Raw genomic sequence first — 16216 nt, 5'->3', positions numbered from 1 at the left:
TCTTTGCCCCCAGGGTGACACATCTGGAGACTACAGGAAGGTACTGCTCATTCTCTGTGGAGGAGATGATTAAAATAAAATCCAGAAAGGATAGGAGGATTCCCTACACTTTGAATTTTTTTTTTGAGTTCATTTTTCTACACTGCTATTAGCATTATCTCAGAATACTTATTTCCAGTTAAAACGCCTACAGACGCCTCCTAGGGTATAAACTGTATTATTATTCATCTATAATTACTCATTATGATGCTTTAAAGATCCACTTGCATTTCAAAGCTTATAAAACCTAAAAGGAGATTTAAAATTAGAAATTAAAATGTATTCCATGTTTTTAACAGATCTCTTCCTCGTTTGTGTATCACCGAAATTGGAATATATCAAATTATTTCATGTTTTCTTTTTGATGAAAACTATTGAAGTGGAAGACTAGAAGCCTGTTCTAAAGTCACTTTTCCTCCCTAATTCTGTTTTTAGAGACGCTAATAATTTCTTGATGTGAAATTGTGAGCATCTAGTTAGTAAGACCGTCTATCCAACTTGCTATTTTACATACTCGTAGTTTGAAAGCATGCACAAATCTCCTTTGTTTAGGTTTTTGTCTAAAGTGTCAGTTGATCTTTACTAAGCTTGGCAGGGGAGACTTCCTCCATCACGTCTTATGCTAAAACCACTTAGTCTCTCCAGGTCGAAGTATACCAAACTCCCCAACTTGTCTGAGCAAATTAAATTCAAAGTGTGGTTATACAGATCATATACGTCTGCCTACCAAACGTGAATGCTAAACATTCCACAATGTTATGGTTAATAATAATAATAACAAACAATAAAATGAGAGTAATGGCCTTAATCTAACTTGAAGATGAATGTGAAAAAATTGTGTCAAATTACATATTCTGGTGATGGTGTAGTGCTCTGAATTTACTTTTTACTGAAATTTTTTGTGCTCAAAATAATTTTTTAAGTCATTTTCAATTTTGTTGATTGGTAGTAATTTACATAGGCACTGTGCCTTTCAACTTTAGAATTATTGTAAAGGTGTATTGGATTTAATTTAAAAATTCAGTTTGTATACAACATGGAAAATAATTTTAATAAAACACGGTTTCTTTCAAATGAGGTATATTCTTTCTCTGACTGACTTCTCCACTTGTGAGTTTTTTTCATCCTGGACCTTGAAAGGAGATATTTTTTAACGATTTGTGTTACTCAGTTTCTATTGGGAAGTACATTAAGAAAAAAATAACATATTTAGCCTTATATACCCCAGTGCTGTAAAATGAATCTTCACAATTTACCAAACACTACTTAATGATGTAAAATAGTATATTTAATTTCTCTAGAAATGAGTGATGCTCTCTGTTCTACTAAGTAGAGCATTGATATTAAATAAGAATATTTGTCTTCTTTGTTCATTCTGTAATATCTGCTGTATTTTGATGGGTGAAATACAAGGATTTGTTTTTTCAGTTTCTTTCTATTTGCCTATTACAAGTGCTTGAGCTACTCATGAAAGCTATGTACATGAATCCTTAGTTATTCCAGTTAATAATAGGTAACAGTACTGCTGCTTCAGTACCTACCGAGAAGAGCATGGAATCTCCAAATCAACTTTATTTGGCTTTGGAAGCATTACAAATTTTTGTTAATCTTATCTTTAAATTACACATGATTTAGCCAAAATTTTCAAACACGTTGCATGTTGTCAGGAAGCTTTCTAGAGAGTAGGATAAAGCCACCCTGCAGGAATGATTGTTCTATTGAACAAGCATGACTTCTGAATGTAATTATGAAGCAACTGTTTTTTCTTCCACTGTCCCTTTACATTTATTCATTGGGTCCAGTTCTCCTGTCTTTAGATAAAAATTCAGATAGAGGATGGGGTCGTGACTTTTCTGGTCATTCTTAGGTTTTAAAAAGTCCTCCTGTGCAGGTAATAAAACAATGTCATTTCTGTAATTAGTATTTTCAGTCAAAATTCCAAACTTCATTTACAGTTGAGGCCTCTCCCCTCATTCAGCTCTGGCCTGTTGCCAGCAGGAAGCTGGCATTTGGGGAAGGGGATGTGATGGGCTTCTCTTCTTTCTCCAACTAGGCTTCCAGACAGACACCCCCCACCCCCGACAGGCTGCCTCAGCCAGCCTCTCCCAGTTCAGATTTCTCCAAGTCCACCAGGACCCGCAAACTACATATACTGCTGATGGGAGTATAAATTGGTGCAATCATTTCAGAGAGCAATTTGGCAGCAGATAATAAAGCTGAAAAGTTCCCAGCAAATTCACTCCTGGGGATCTATTTGGTGAATCTCTTGCACACGGTGTTCATTGCTGCTCTGTAAAAACATTAAAGTAGAAACAACCTAATTCCCTCACTGAAGGAATTTGGGTTAGTCACACAATGAGCAGTGAAAAAACTAGAGATTTGTCAATTGATTAAGTCCCTAAAGTATAATTTTGAAAGAGAAGAAAGGTGTAGCATGATAGGTATAGTATGGCTCCATTTAATTACATGTCTCAACCTGCAAAAGAAAATACATGGCTATGGATACATTTATAAGAACATGCATGAGTTGGGCAGAGGGTATAGCTCAGTGGTAGAGCACATGCTCAGCATGCACGAAGTCCTGGGTTCAACCCCCAGTACTTCCATTAAAGATAAATAACCTAATTACCCCCCTCAAAAAATTTTTTTAATAATTAAAAAATAAAAAGAACACGCACGGGAATAACGGTAAACCCCAACCTGAGGATAATGCTCACTCCAGTAGAGAGAGAAAGACAGATTCTAAGAGGGAGCTTCTGCCTATCTGTATTGTTCTATTTAAAAGAATGAATCAAAGCAAGCATAATACATTTAAATAAGTTTAAGTTTTTACTAAAATTCAACTTATACTTGTGGTGGGACCATAGGTATTTATCATATTACTCTATTTGAGTTACTCATTATAAATATTGTTTGTGGTATTTCATTGTAAATATTTTCATTATAAACATTTTCTCCAAAAGGTAGCACAAGGGAGTCAGGGAATGAAAGAAGACTGTCCAGGGTCCATAGTAGTGGCTGCATACTTCAGGCATACACCTGTAGTTTTTTGTTCAGACACCTATAAATTTTGCTTGATCCTCCAGAAGGCACTTTAAGCCGTGACAGTCCTGGTGCAGACCCTATTCAGACGTCCCACTGCCACTGGGAGGGAAGGAAAGGAGTCCGGGGAAGGCTTGCCATAATCAGCCTAGGTCAGCAGAGAGGTGATGTTTAAGAAACCAAGGGCCTGGCAAACCTCCACATTCTAGGTCCTCGTCGCTTGGAAAGCTTGTGTAGGGCGTGACCCTAGCATGTGGTGAGTTCCTCCAAAGAAGACCCCAAACAGCTATGTCTTTGTTGCCCCTTGCCTATCATAGGGCCCAGTAGACATATGGAGGTCAAGGAACCTTTGCAGAAAGAAAGAATGAGGTGGAATGGCTGGTCTTGCTAACACAAAGACGTGTATGAAGCAATCCTAAAAGCTAGGTCGGCACCCCCAACTCGGGATTTTGTGACAGCCCTGCCGACCTCGCGGTAGAAAGCGCCGGTCTGCACACGCCCGCCCCCGCCCTCGCTCCCGCCCCGCGCATCCTGTTCTGTGCAGGCTCCACCCGCGACGCCCTCGAGCCTTTCCCCGCCCCTTCCGGAGGCTCGCCGCGCGCAAGCGCCCTCCGGTCCGCGCTTTGTTGCGAAACCGAGGGGGTGAAGTCCTGCAGTCGAAGCGCGCGGCGCTGCCAGACGCGGCGGGCGGGGCGGAGGATGGAGGCGGTAGCGTTCTCTGCAACGGTCGGGGCTGCGCGTGAGAAGGTGGCGGTATAGGCACCCCCGGGCTACGTGGAGGCCGGCGGCGGCGGCGGCCGGGCCATGGCAGGAGACCGTCTCGGTTGGGCTCCTTAAGGTGCGCTCCCTGAAGTCCCGGGGAGCCGTGACCCATGGGCTCGCTGAGCAGCCGGGTGCTGCGCCACCCGGGGCGAGCCCAAGCCCAGCAGGAGCCGGGTTCTGCGGCGGGGAGCTCGCCCCGGAGGCCGGAGGCGGGCGGCGACGCGGCCGGCCACGGCTTCTGTTACTGTCCGGGCAGTCGCAAGCGCAAGCGGAGCAGCGGGGCCTTCTGCTACTGTCACCCCGACTCCGAGACAGACGAGGATGAGGAGGAAGGGGACGAGCAGCAGCGGCTCCTCAACACCCCTCGAAGGTACGTGTGGGGACGCCCGCGCTGCCGGCGCCCGCACCTGTTGGGCGGCTCCTGCGGCCGGGCCTGGAGATGAGCCCGGCGCCCGGTGCGCTTCGAGGGCTGCGGCGCCCCCCAGCCTGGGAAGAGCGGGCGTGTGCCCTTGTAAAAGAGGGAGCCGGTCCCAGCCAGGGCGGATCGGGAGCACCTGGGGAGATGCTCATGTTCTGGATTGTAAACCACAGACGCTGCCAGGGTGGTGTGACAGCCCCAAGATGAGACAGAAACGCCAAGCCGGAGCTTGCGCCTCATTAAACCTTAGGCGGGGCCAGCTGGCCTTCCGTGATACACCTCGGTCCTGAGTGGTGGCAGGAAAATAAGCTCTTTTGCATCCGGCTGCCTTGAATAGTACAAGACACGTAAATTTAGTCTCTGAAATGAGCACCTCAATTGTCATCCACACAGTGGAGGGGAAGTGATTACGTGCAGGAGTTCTTAACTGTAAAGGTGAAATTCATCAATAGTGTGTACATTTGACAACGTCTCTAGTACTCGTAGTCGTTGACCATGGATACTTGCTAGCCCTTTTTAGAAGAGTTGGAAAACAGAATATTTACTTGTTAACTAGGTTGTAGTTTATAAGTAAAATATATTTTCACATAAACAGTCTAGTTGCTCTTTTTTTTAAAAGGTCATCAGTGGGTCACATGGATGTAATTTTTTAATGAAACTTCAAAAGATTATAAAATTTCATGCTACACGTGTTACATATTTATTATAAAATGAGTATTGTAGATAACTCTGTTAACAGTTGGGTTTATACATTTTTTCATACAGTTTTAAGTCTGAATGCTCGTATTTATTTACAAAAATGGATCCCCACTGTCAAATTGTTCAGTTACCTTTTGGAGAATTAGTATAGTATAGTTTTAAGAGTTCAGATTCCGAGTATGTGTATTTTGCACTTAATAGCCTTATTTCCTCGGAAGTAATAGGGGGATACTAATACTTGCCTTATAGGGCTTGAGAAGTATTAGAATGCATACAATGCACAGTGCCTGGTGTGGAAGCACTCACTGAATATTATGTCGCCTTGACGAATTGGCTTCCCTTATCTTTACAAAATGTAAAGATATTTACATCCCTAGTAATATAATCACTACCACTTTCTTTTGATAAATGTTTAAATGGTGTATCATTTTCCATTCTTTCCCTTTTCATCTGTCTTTAAAATAGGTATCTTGTAGACAGCATTTAGTTGAATCTTATTAAAAACCCAGTAGTATAATCTCTGCCTTTTAATTGGTATTTAGACCACTTATATTTAATGTCGTTATATAAATATATATGTCAGTGTCCATTTGAAAGAGAGAAATCATACAGTAATTTGATAGGGAAAACTATAAAGATATAATCGTATTAACAAGTAACCAGTGATTGTTAAAGGTAAGTTACTAAGGTAAAGAGATCTCTGAAATATACAGGAATAGAGGACATAAGGGCAGTCACTACTTCTAGGGCTGAAACAGAACACCCAAGAAAGGAACAAATGTGCAATAGGGCCGCCTTTCCCAAGCTGAGACTCAAATGCTGGAGGCATTGTGGCTGTAGCCCACTAGGTGGTAGAGAAGTTTGCTGAGATGCGGTAGGCTGAGTCTGGCAAGCAAAAAACTGCCTCTGTCATGCCAATAGAACTTGCTTAGAGGCTGTCTGGCCCATGAAGCTGAAAATACTTACTGTCTAGACCTTTGCAGAAAAAAATTTGCTAACTTCTGAACTATATGAGTGGAGTGGAATGGAAAGTCTTTAAAGCAGATCTTTATTCGAAAATGCATCAGAATCTAGTATATGTTGTATCAATGGAAGGTGCCTAGTTCATTCACCTCAGCATGGATGAAAGTTATAAGAAAAAGGTATAAGACCAAGAATTTTGTGTGTTGGCACTAATGTGCTTCCTGAGGTTGTCTGGTGTGCGTTTCCAGCTACTCCTTGAAAAACTTTGGCTTCCAAGCCCTCTTTCCACCTAATACCGTTTTTCCAGTGCATGTTTTACTTTTACATTAGTAACACTTAAAACTCAGTTGTTCAGCAACCAGAACTTGCATGTTTTGTCCAGAGATTGACTCTAAAAATTGAAATCCAGTAAACAGTTATTTGTTGTTAGAGCTTTGTAAATACTGTTCACTGCCGAGTCAAGCGGTACTCTAGGATTATAAATCATACTTCGTGGGTCCAGTGTCACAACCCCTTGTTTTCCTCTTGAGAGAAGTTTTCTAACCTCATAATTAAATGGAATCTTTTTCTTACATTCCATCAAGTAATATATAAGTCTGGCCTTGTTTTTGTTTGAACAATGCCTTTCTTTGTTTTGCTTTTTTATTTTCCTGGATTTTCTGACTGCCTTCCCTCATAACCCCGCCATTGACAAAAAAATAATATTCCTTCATATCTTCAGATTTTCCTATCTTTCCAAACACACTTGTGTGGAGTCCTCCTTCTCTAGACCCAAGACATCCCTCCTGGGCCCCTCCATCTTCCTGGGTCCCTCCATCCTCCTGTTCCAATCTGGACCCATTGCTCTCTAGGTCTACCCTTATCCTGGGGCTTACTTTAACCCCATCTCTAGGAATGAATCCACTGTTTTCTGTAGCCTGTGGCTTTTCCTTTTAGAACTCATTTAAGGGGATTACATACTCAAATATTTTCCCAAGAAAGGTGCAAAAGAAGGTAATTCATGTTTATCTACATGTAAATTTAGTCTCTCACTTTAGTCATCTTTTGATTAGGTATAGAAATCTAATCTAAAATAACTTCTGATGTCTTTGATGGTATTACCTCATTGTCTCCTGGCTACCACGTTGATGATGCTGGTCTAATTCTCGTCTCTTTTTAGGTGACCTTTTTTCCTCTCTGAAGCTTTCGGAATTTTTTCTTTGGTATTTTGGAATTTAACGTGAATGTGCTTAATGTAGGTCTTTTAATGGCCATGATATTTGGTGTTATCTCTGTTTTCTCTTTCTTAGACCCCTCTTAACTGGATTTTGGATTTCTTAGTTTGTACCTCTTTCTCTTTTTTTCCTTTCTAGGTCTTTATGTTCTGTGAAATTTCTTTCTAGTTCTTTTTTTCCTTTTTTTTTTTTTTTGGCTTTTTAATTTCAGCAACCGTGTTTTTGGTTCCTGAGAGCTTTTTTCCCCCCCGTGTTCTGAGTAATCCTTTATCATAGCATCCTATCTTATAAATGTAATAATCTCAACTCTCTGGATGTACTAATTAGAGTGTTTGGGGTTTTTTAGGTTCTTTTCCCTGAATTATGTTTTTTCTGTTGCCAATTTCTCTCTCTTTAAAAATAGTCTTTAATGCCTCTAATTTTCCTCATGTCAGGAGAGCCTTGGTTGTCTGCTTTAGAATGAGTAACTGGGTGTGTGTGTGTGTGTGTGTGTGTGTGTGTGTGTGTGTGTGTGTGTATGTGTTGAGTAAAGAGATCTATTTCTACTAGGCCTCCCCTTTAAGAAGGAAGACTGACTACTAAGCTGGATGTGGATGTGATATGCTGTGTTTTAGAGCAGGGATTCCCAAGCTTTCACAATGTCTTAGTAATCAGTGCCTTAGTGTCTTGGTAATTTTTTTCACGGGACCTCTGGTCCTAGAGAAATCTCATAGTTAGATCCAAACATCTCAATGGTATAGATTGCATGGTATCTGGAAAATGTTGCTGTTTCCTTGAAATTTAGAATATTCCACATCTCCCCCTGAGTTCACTGTGATGCTCCAGGTGCTGTGGCACACAGTTTGGGAACCATGATTTAGGGTGAATAGGTTGGAAGCTAACAGGCTGCAGATTCCTCAAATGCCAGAATGAGGATTGCTTTGTCTGGGGGGCCAACACCTACACCAAAATCTTAGAGCTTCCTGATAAAGTTTTTCTTTCTCCTTCTAGAAAAACCTTGGATCTGTTTGCCTGAGTTATCTGTACTCTGTCTGTACTCTGTGTTCACAGAGTGGAGGAGGCCATTAAGAGAACAAATTTCCCCATTTGCTGCCTCACTTCTCACTTCCGCCTTCTATTTCCCTTGAGACCTCATCCTCCCAACTGCCCCGCCCCCGTCCCCCTGGGGGTTCTGAAGGGCAGGTGAGCTTCAGCCTCCAACGTAGACCCTCATGATATATTGTGGGCTGTGGCTTTCACTGCTCTTTTCCATTCCAGTTTATTTTCTAACTTCCAGATCCATGAAATTCTCTTATCATGTAATAAGCTCACCCCAACCTTTTTCTTGTTATGAATTTATTACTTTCTATACTTTTAACCTTTTAATGTAATTTGAGGAAAGTGCTGTCAGGAACTGGAAACTACACTGTCTCATGTATTTCATGACCCAGTGAAGTGGATATTGTCAGTGTCCTCTTTTCACACCTAAGGTAACTGAGCTGTGGTGGAGCTGATGCTCAAACCCAAGTCTGTCCACCACCAGAGCACGTGCACTTTTTACTGCCTGTTGGGAAGAGGTGCCAAATACGCTAATTCAAGATACTATCTGAAACAACTACTTCATTTTTTTTAAAATCCGAAATTTTTAATTACCAGGAAAGCTGTCAGGAATATAAAAGATACTGATCAGCCTCTACCTAGGGTTTTTCTTGCTTACTGGACCATCTTGAGCAATGATTGTCAGTCTTAAAAAAAAAAAAAAACAAAAACCTACAACTAGGCCTTTAAATTAAATCTTATGCACAAACCCATGATGTTTACAAATACAATATATGATGCTGCTCTGGTTGAAGTTAGGTGGGATGCCCAGAGTTCACTCCTCAGTTTTCCCTGGTGGCCGCCAAGACACTTTGCCACTGAGCATAGTTTTGGAAATAATTTGTCCAAGGCTGCAGACCATTTGTCCAAGGGGTAGGGGGTGGGGAATTTTAAGGATTTAAGACTAGTTTGGTAATAAAATAAGATTAAATATTAATTATTTTTTAAATTACTTGGGTAGGTGAAAACATTTTTTTTAGTATTTTATTTTTTGGCAGGGTGGTGGAGGAGGTAATTAGGTCTATTTATTTATGTGTTTATTTATTTTTAGGGGAGGTACTGGGGATTGAACCCAGGACCTTGTGCATGCTAAGCATGCCCTGGGTAGGTGAAATGTTTATTCTTCATTTTGTAGTTGCGTAACGCTATTACCGCAACTGTATAGACGTTCTCGGTCGTGCTGATAAGGAAATAAGCAAAACTCATCATGCTGACTTTTCTTTATTGAATAGGTAATTCATTTTAGTTCAAAAATTAGAAATTATAAAAAGGTATGTAGTGAAAGGTCTCCCTCCCATTCTGCCCCCATCTATCTCCTGTTCCCCTTCTTGGGAATAGAGTGCCCTAGAGATAAGCACTATTATTTCATGAGCAGACATTTGAATATATAATATCCCTTTATCTTTTTACACAATGGGCAGATTGGTCCTATTTAATAGAAATTGAGCACCAGGAATATTTTGAGTTATATGCAGAATCAGTAAAACATTCAGTTTTACACATATGTAATGTTTTGCATTTCTCTTAACAGGAAAAAATTGAAGAGTACTTCCAAATATATTTATCAAACATTATTTTTAAATGGTGAAAACAGTGACATTAAGATTTGTGCTCTAGGGGAAGAGTGGAGTTTACACAAAATATATTTATGCCAAGTAAGTATTTTATTTTTCTATTTGAGTAACCAAGGTAGTCACTTAAAACAACTCAAACTCATACGACTCTTGTTCTTTCTCATAGCATTTCAGAGTAATCTTTTGCCTGAACAGTAGTTGTGTTAAGTCTTATCATCTGATGAAAAGTCTTGTTTTGTAAGAAATATGGTGAACATTGTTAGTGTTTGATCTAGAAAACAGATTTTGAATTTTTATTATCCTTCCAGACTAGAAATACCTTTTTGCCATTAGTACAGTAGGGTAATTATTTTGGTGTCATCTGTGGACAAAAAGGGAAAAAGTTGGGGTAAAACCATTTAACGTTAAAGTTAGGATTGCTGAATTTGTTTGTTTTGCACATGATTATTTCAGTTGGATAAATACAGCTGAAATGTTGCTTTGTAGTTAAGATTGAATGTAAATGGAAATTCTTGACACTTACTCTTCTGTCTCTCCCAGAAAATGCAGTTAAAGACAAAACCAAAAAAGTATATGGACTAAGTCATTTAGCTGATATACCTATTTGATGTTTGTGAAAATACCATTGCCACCCCATTTTAAAAAGATCCAAAGCTTTCAAAATAGAAGAAAATATTGTTCTAATGGCTCAAATATTTTATTCATTTCTTCTTTCCTCAAATCTGTGTATTCTTTTTTCAAGTCATTGTTCTAGGCAGTGGGAATAGAACAGTGAGCAATTCAGTTTTTTCCTATGGATCTTATAGTTTTCCTCTCTTCTTCACAGTATGACAGTAACTACTTGTATGGTATAAGATTTTTCTGTAGAAACACTTGAAAGGAATTTTTTTCTCTTACATTTTAATCATGTTTTTTATTTAATATTTTTTGAACAAATTTACTTTGGCTTGAAATACATAGCCCAGAGACTATTATCAGAATATTGGTCTCAACTTGAAGACATGGTCCGTATCTTTCTTTTTGATCTTCAAAAGCAATTTTGTGAATTTAAGGATGAAAATGCCTCTGTTAAGGCTTTCCCTCCCAAGAGAAGCTGAATTGGTCATAGTGCAAACCTCATGCTAAAATCAAGTCCCCTGAGGACAGAAATAGCATTTGTTTTGTTTTCTGCTATATTCACAGTGCCTTAAATATACTATGTACTCAGTAAATTTTTTAAAATCAATAGTTAGTATTTGATCCATTCCAAAGTAATTCTAATTATGAGAGATGGTATCGAGAAGGTAAGACTTCATCCATTCTGGTATCTTTTCCAACTCATTCTGGAATTTTCTAATTAGATAAAGCTAAACTTTGGATTTTCCCTAATTTCTTGATGATCATCCTATTAGTGTTGAGTTGGGAGCAGTCTGGACCCTTCACAGCCACTGACATAAAGACTCAACAGTTTGAGGGCTTGTAGTTTTCCCTTCTTTTCCTCAATTCATTATTATGCATCCACCTTGTGTATTGTCATATGTTTATGAGAGATTCTTAAATATATGACATAATTTTTAGGCTTGAATTTAGAATGTCATTGAAAAGGAAAACATATACATGTAATATACTCAGAAATTGTTTCAACTGGGTAAAAAGCTAATGAGGTTCAAATAGTAACACAGGAATTCAATTCAGATAGTACAATGAGAATTTGGTTTAATTTTCATTAAATTATTAAATTTCATTAAATTAAACAAAGTATTTTGATAAACTATTAAATGTCCTTATCTTAATTTCTTTTCTCCTGTAGACAGATGTGGCAGTTCTTTTTCTCTTGAAATAATATGGATTAGCTTTGATAGAATAGTTGCTTAGAGTTAGAAATGGGAAAATAATTTGTGTTTGTTTGTTTGTTTTTTTTAAGTCTGGCTACTTTTCTAGTATGTTCAGTGGTTCTTGGAAAGAATCCAGCATGAATATTATTGAATTGGAGATTCCTGACCAGAATATTGACATAGAAGGTAACCACCACCATAATATTTTTATGCAAAAATCATAAAAACATAATCTTTTTATTCTTTTGGTAGAAAATAAATATTTTTTCTTCTAACCTTGTAGACTAGAAAAAAGCTCCATTTAACACCCCAAGGTGACAGCTTTATTTTAATTTACTCCATAGTTTATCAGTTGTGTTCCACCTGTCTATAGTCGTATTTAGTCACGTGGGCCTTATCAGTCTGTTTACATTTATAAATATAGCTGCCTGGCATATGAAGGATGTAGAGTGAAGGAAGAAAAAGAATGATCATTTACTTCAACTATATAGAAAAGGCAGTAAACAGTATTCATTGATTGTTCCCTATATATGAAGACCTTTTCTGGGAACAAGTGTATGAATCATGTAGGCAGCATTGTTTTAGAACTATAAGGGTCCTTAGATGAGGAAGCTGAGGCCCAGGGGATTGAGGTAACTTATTTTAGGTCTCAGAGCAGTTCAGTGAGCCTCGATCAGACTGTAGGTCTCCTACTCCAGTGCTCCTGCTCCTCTTTAATAGCTCAAGTGGGGATACCCAGTACTCACATCTTGGGCAGAGAGAAAAGAGTATTTATAAAGCAAATCCTGCAGGACATGCATGAGAGTGGCAGTAGAGAAAAGGATGGACAGGCTTAACTAGGCGTCTGGGGGAGCGTGAGCAGGGACGGGCTGCTCCGCACTCCCCAGTGGTGGAGCACTGAAAGCACCAGGGTGGAGAGCATCGTTGGGTCTGTGTACTTGTGCTGAGTGACTGGTCTACTCAGGGATGTCTTTATAACACTTTTTCCAAAGGTGTCTTGATTCTGACCACTAACTTTAATCAAGATTAGCTATGGAAGAACCTAGCGCAATTTGGTAGAAAAAAGGAAATGTATAACATTGTTATTAAATAAGCACCATCAGTCCATGACCATTACTAGCAGTTTAGTTAGTGATACTGATTTTATCCCTTTATTACATGCTAGATTTAGACGTATGTCTTAGTGTATGAAGACAGTCATTGTTATTTTTGTAATATTCTTACAATATAATTGTTCTTTTGTTCTACCTGTGTACTTTTGCTTTCAGCACTGCAGGTGGCATTTGGGTCACTGTATCGAGATGATGTCTTAATAAAACCTAGTCGAGTTATTGCCATTTTGGCAGCAGCTTGTATGCTGCAATTGGTAAGTATGCACATTATTCATAAAAAGGATCACAGCTTTGTTTCAAGTTATCTGTTCCAAAAAGAATAAGAAAGCTTAGCTTTTTATAATTTTTAAAATGAAATTTATAAGTATTCCATTTGTGATGAGTCATTTAAAATGCTTAACCAAAAGCAATTTATAACAAGTGAGAGGGGGGTCATGATACTTGTGTAAAATGTACTTGTCTAAGTCCATTTTCAGAATTCTGTTAATTAATGACTTCCCTTGATGTTATTAAACAGATGGCTTATAATTACTAATTTGTTTAGTTCATGGTTTTGGAAAACATTGAGTGCTTAACTGTGTAAATGTTTTCTTAATTTATGAAATAATTGTGTATAAGCCATCTAAATGTATGTAATCTATTGGTAGAGTGACAGAAATTTATTTATTCAATAGAAGTGTATTGAGCAATGTGTCAAGCTAGTCATAGAGATCCAGAAATAAATTATGATATAATCCCCACCTTCAAGAAGCTCGCAATATAATGGGAGTGTAGAGTGGGGAAGGGAGGGTAGATAATACAGACCCAAAGGGAAAGTAAGAGCTGTCTGATGTTATAGGGTTTGATGATGCACTTTCTGTGTGATTCAGTGGCTGCACAAAGTGGTTGGTTTAACCTGGGGGTGTCAAAGAAGGAAGCTGTGTTTGAGGGTGAGTCTTAAGAACTGAAAATGTATTTATCTTGTGAAGTGAGAAGAAGGGGACAGGAGGAACATTGCAGACAGTAAACTTAAGACCTAGAAATATGAAACAATGGAGGGTTGGAGAATCTGAGTGGAACATAGATCTCACATAGAATATAAGAAGGGCTGGGGGGAGGGAGGCAGAGGCCAGTTCAAGAAAGTCCCTCTATTCCTTTTAAGAAGTTGAGGCTTTACATATAAGTACTTTAGGGAATTTTGAACAATGCAAAGGATGAACTGAAGGAAAGATGAGTATAAAAGCTATTGCAGTAATCCAAGGGAGAGTCTAAATGAGGCCAGTAGCAAAAATTGTGGAGAGGAAAAACTGGATACCGGGGTGGTTAAGCGGAGATAATCCACTAGACTTGGTGACCGATGAGATGTTAAAAGGAAAGGGAAGGAGTCTAGAAGGACCAGGTAAGTTTAAAGTCCCAACGGAGTCGACATTTTGTATTGATCATTTAAAAAAGTTAAATTTCTTTTTATGTGACATTTGTATACTGATTTATTTGAAGTATTAGTTAATAGCTTGCTAAATATACTTGGCTGAAGTAATTTGATTTTTAAAATGTTTTGATCCTTTCAGTACTTACTTCCAGTAATTATGCCTTATTTTTTAACTTTTAATCCTTTTTTGGTTTTGTTCTAATTTCACTTTCTGCATTATCTTTGACTTAACTATTTAACAGTAATACACTTGCATGAGGAGTGTATCTCAAAAACTTGAGTAAAAAATGATAATATTCTTACCATATAGTAAATAGTTATTTGAAATCTTCTGTACAAGTATTTTAGATTAAAATTTCAATGTAAGTTTAAAACAATAATATATTTGTTTTAGATGCATTTCTTAGGTATTGATAGGTATTTTAAACTTTAATAAAAACGTCCCAATGATTTTGCATTGTTTACTTGCCTAGCACATCACATGGTCATGTGACTATGTAAAGAGGTCTTAATTTCAAAAGAACAGGCAAAACAAGACAGAATGCTGCTTAAATTTGCAAAGGCCCCAGAGAAAGAAAGAAAATAGTAATATTGATCCCTGTCTTACTGTTTTTGCCCCTCCTTCCACTTTTTCAATTCTAAGTATTTAGTTGAATACTTACTGGATTTTTTTAGGTATTTTTACTGGACTTATAAAAAAAAAATTAGATTTGCTGCACTTAATGAGTTTTCTTTCTTTTCTTTCTTTCTTCCTTTTTTTTTTTTTTACTTTTTAATATGTAAAAGCACATATTCAGAGCTAATTTTTCCCATGTGAAATGGGCATTTCCAGTGCTTATTTATATTTACAGGATGGTTTAATACAGCAGTGTGGGGAGACCATGAAGGAAACAATTAATGTGAAAACTGTATGCGGCTATTACACGTCAGCAGGGACCTATGGATTAGATTCTGTAAAGAAAAAGTGAGTTACCGTTCTTGTTTTTCCTCTCATCCCACTTTTGGGAATGTGGCTGACCTGGTTTCCTAAGAGAATGCGTAGCTATGAAAAAGAAAGAATAGAAAGGAAGAATAGAATTTGTTATAGAAGGTCCCTGTTTACATGTGGACTAATTAGTAAATTCCTCAAAAGTGTAGTCTCTGCAAGTGACAGTGGGTGGGTTATATACATACTTATAAAAACTATGGTCACTCTAAAAAGTACATTTCTATTAAATTTTTTTAAAGTAGTAGGCATAATAGCCATTACAGTCGCCCCTCATTATCCGCAGGGTATTGGTTCCAGGACCCGAGTGGATGCCAAAATCTGCGGATGCTCAAGTCCCTTATATAGAATGATGTGGTGCTTGCAAATAACCATCCTCCTGTGTACTTGAAATCGTCTCTGCATTACTTATAATACCTAATACAATGTGACTGTTACATAAAACGTTGTATATACATTGTAAATGCTATGTAAATAGTTGCTGACTCGCAGCAAATTTAAGTTTTGCTTTATGGAACGTTCTGGGATTTTTTTTTTTCTCCAATATTTTCAATTCTCGATTGGTTGAATCCACAGACCCAGAACCCGCAGATACCGAGGGCTGACTGTATATCAGTGCAACTACTGGTAGTGTTTTTAACTCTTGAGAATTGAAGCCCCCGTTTTCAGATTATAAAGAGGGTAATAGAAGTATGTAAACCCCTTCATAAACCATTTAAAATAAACTTAAAAATTGAGGTTTTCTTAATTAGAAATGCTCTTACTAACATGAAGGGAATCGTTCTTTACTAACTGCTAACAAAAACAATACTAAATTTCCAGTTGTTAGATTTAAAACTTTGAGCATATCCTAGCAAGATTAATATTGTTTTTATTTTAGCTGTAAGTCCTACTTAATAAATCATAAATATACGGTATATAATGTAATAATTCCATGTTTTAATTCCAGATGCCTTGAATGGCTTCTAAACAATTTGATGACTCACCAGAATGTTGAACTTTTTAAAGAACTCAGGTAATTTGAATTTTAAATAACTTTGTAGTTAATCATCTAAAATAATATTTTTCATTTGTTTAAGTATGCAAGACATTTTTGTATAAAACAAAAA

The 16216-nt window shown here is 38.0% G+C and overlaps 2 protein-coding genes across 4 annotated transcripts in view; both read left to right on the top strand.

Moving 5' to 3' along the window:
• ANXA4 (annexin A4) overlaps positions 1 to 1113 on the top strand; it is a 66279-nt gene extending 65166 nt beyond the window's left edge. For both annotated transcript variants that reach the window (XM_072937594.1, XM_072937595.1), the window contains exon 13: positions 14 to 1113. In XM_072937594.1, the coding sequence (XP_072793695.1) occupies positions 14 to 73 (60 nt within the window). In that variant the 3' untranslated portion in view covers positions 74 to 1113. The remainder of the gene's footprint in view (positions 1 to 13) is intronic.
• Positions 1114 to 3693: 2580 nt separating this feature from the next.
• Positions 3694 to 16216, top strand: part of GMCL1 (germ cell-less 1, spermatogenesis associated) — a 42184-nt gene continuing 29661 nt past the window's right edge. The window contains exons 1-6 of one of the 2 annotated variants that reach the window (XM_072937592.1): positions 3694 to 4213; positions 9746 to 9869; positions 11692 to 11788; positions 12871 to 12968; positions 14974 to 15086; positions 16057 to 16122. In XM_072937592.1, coding sequence (XP_072793693.1) covers positions 3954 to 4213; positions 9746 to 9869; positions 11692 to 11788; positions 12871 to 12968; positions 14974 to 15086; positions 16057 to 16122 — 758 coding nt within the window. In that variant the 5' untranslated portion in view covers positions 3694 to 3953. The remainder of the gene's footprint in view (positions 4214 to 9745; positions 9870 to 11691; positions 11789 to 12870; positions 12969 to 14973; positions 15087 to 16056; positions 16123 to 16216) is intronic. The other variant, XM_072937593.1, reaches the window with a different exon arrangement.

This window comes from Vicugna pacos, chromosome 15 (genome assembly GCF_048564905.1).
Source record: "Vicugna pacos chromosome 15, VicPac4, whole genome shotgun sequence".
NCBI classification, from domain to species: Eukaryota; Metazoa; Chordata; class Mammalia; order Artiodactyla; family Camelidae; genus Vicugna; species Vicugna pacos.
This window is presented reverse-complemented; position numbering and strand designations above follow the sequence as displayed.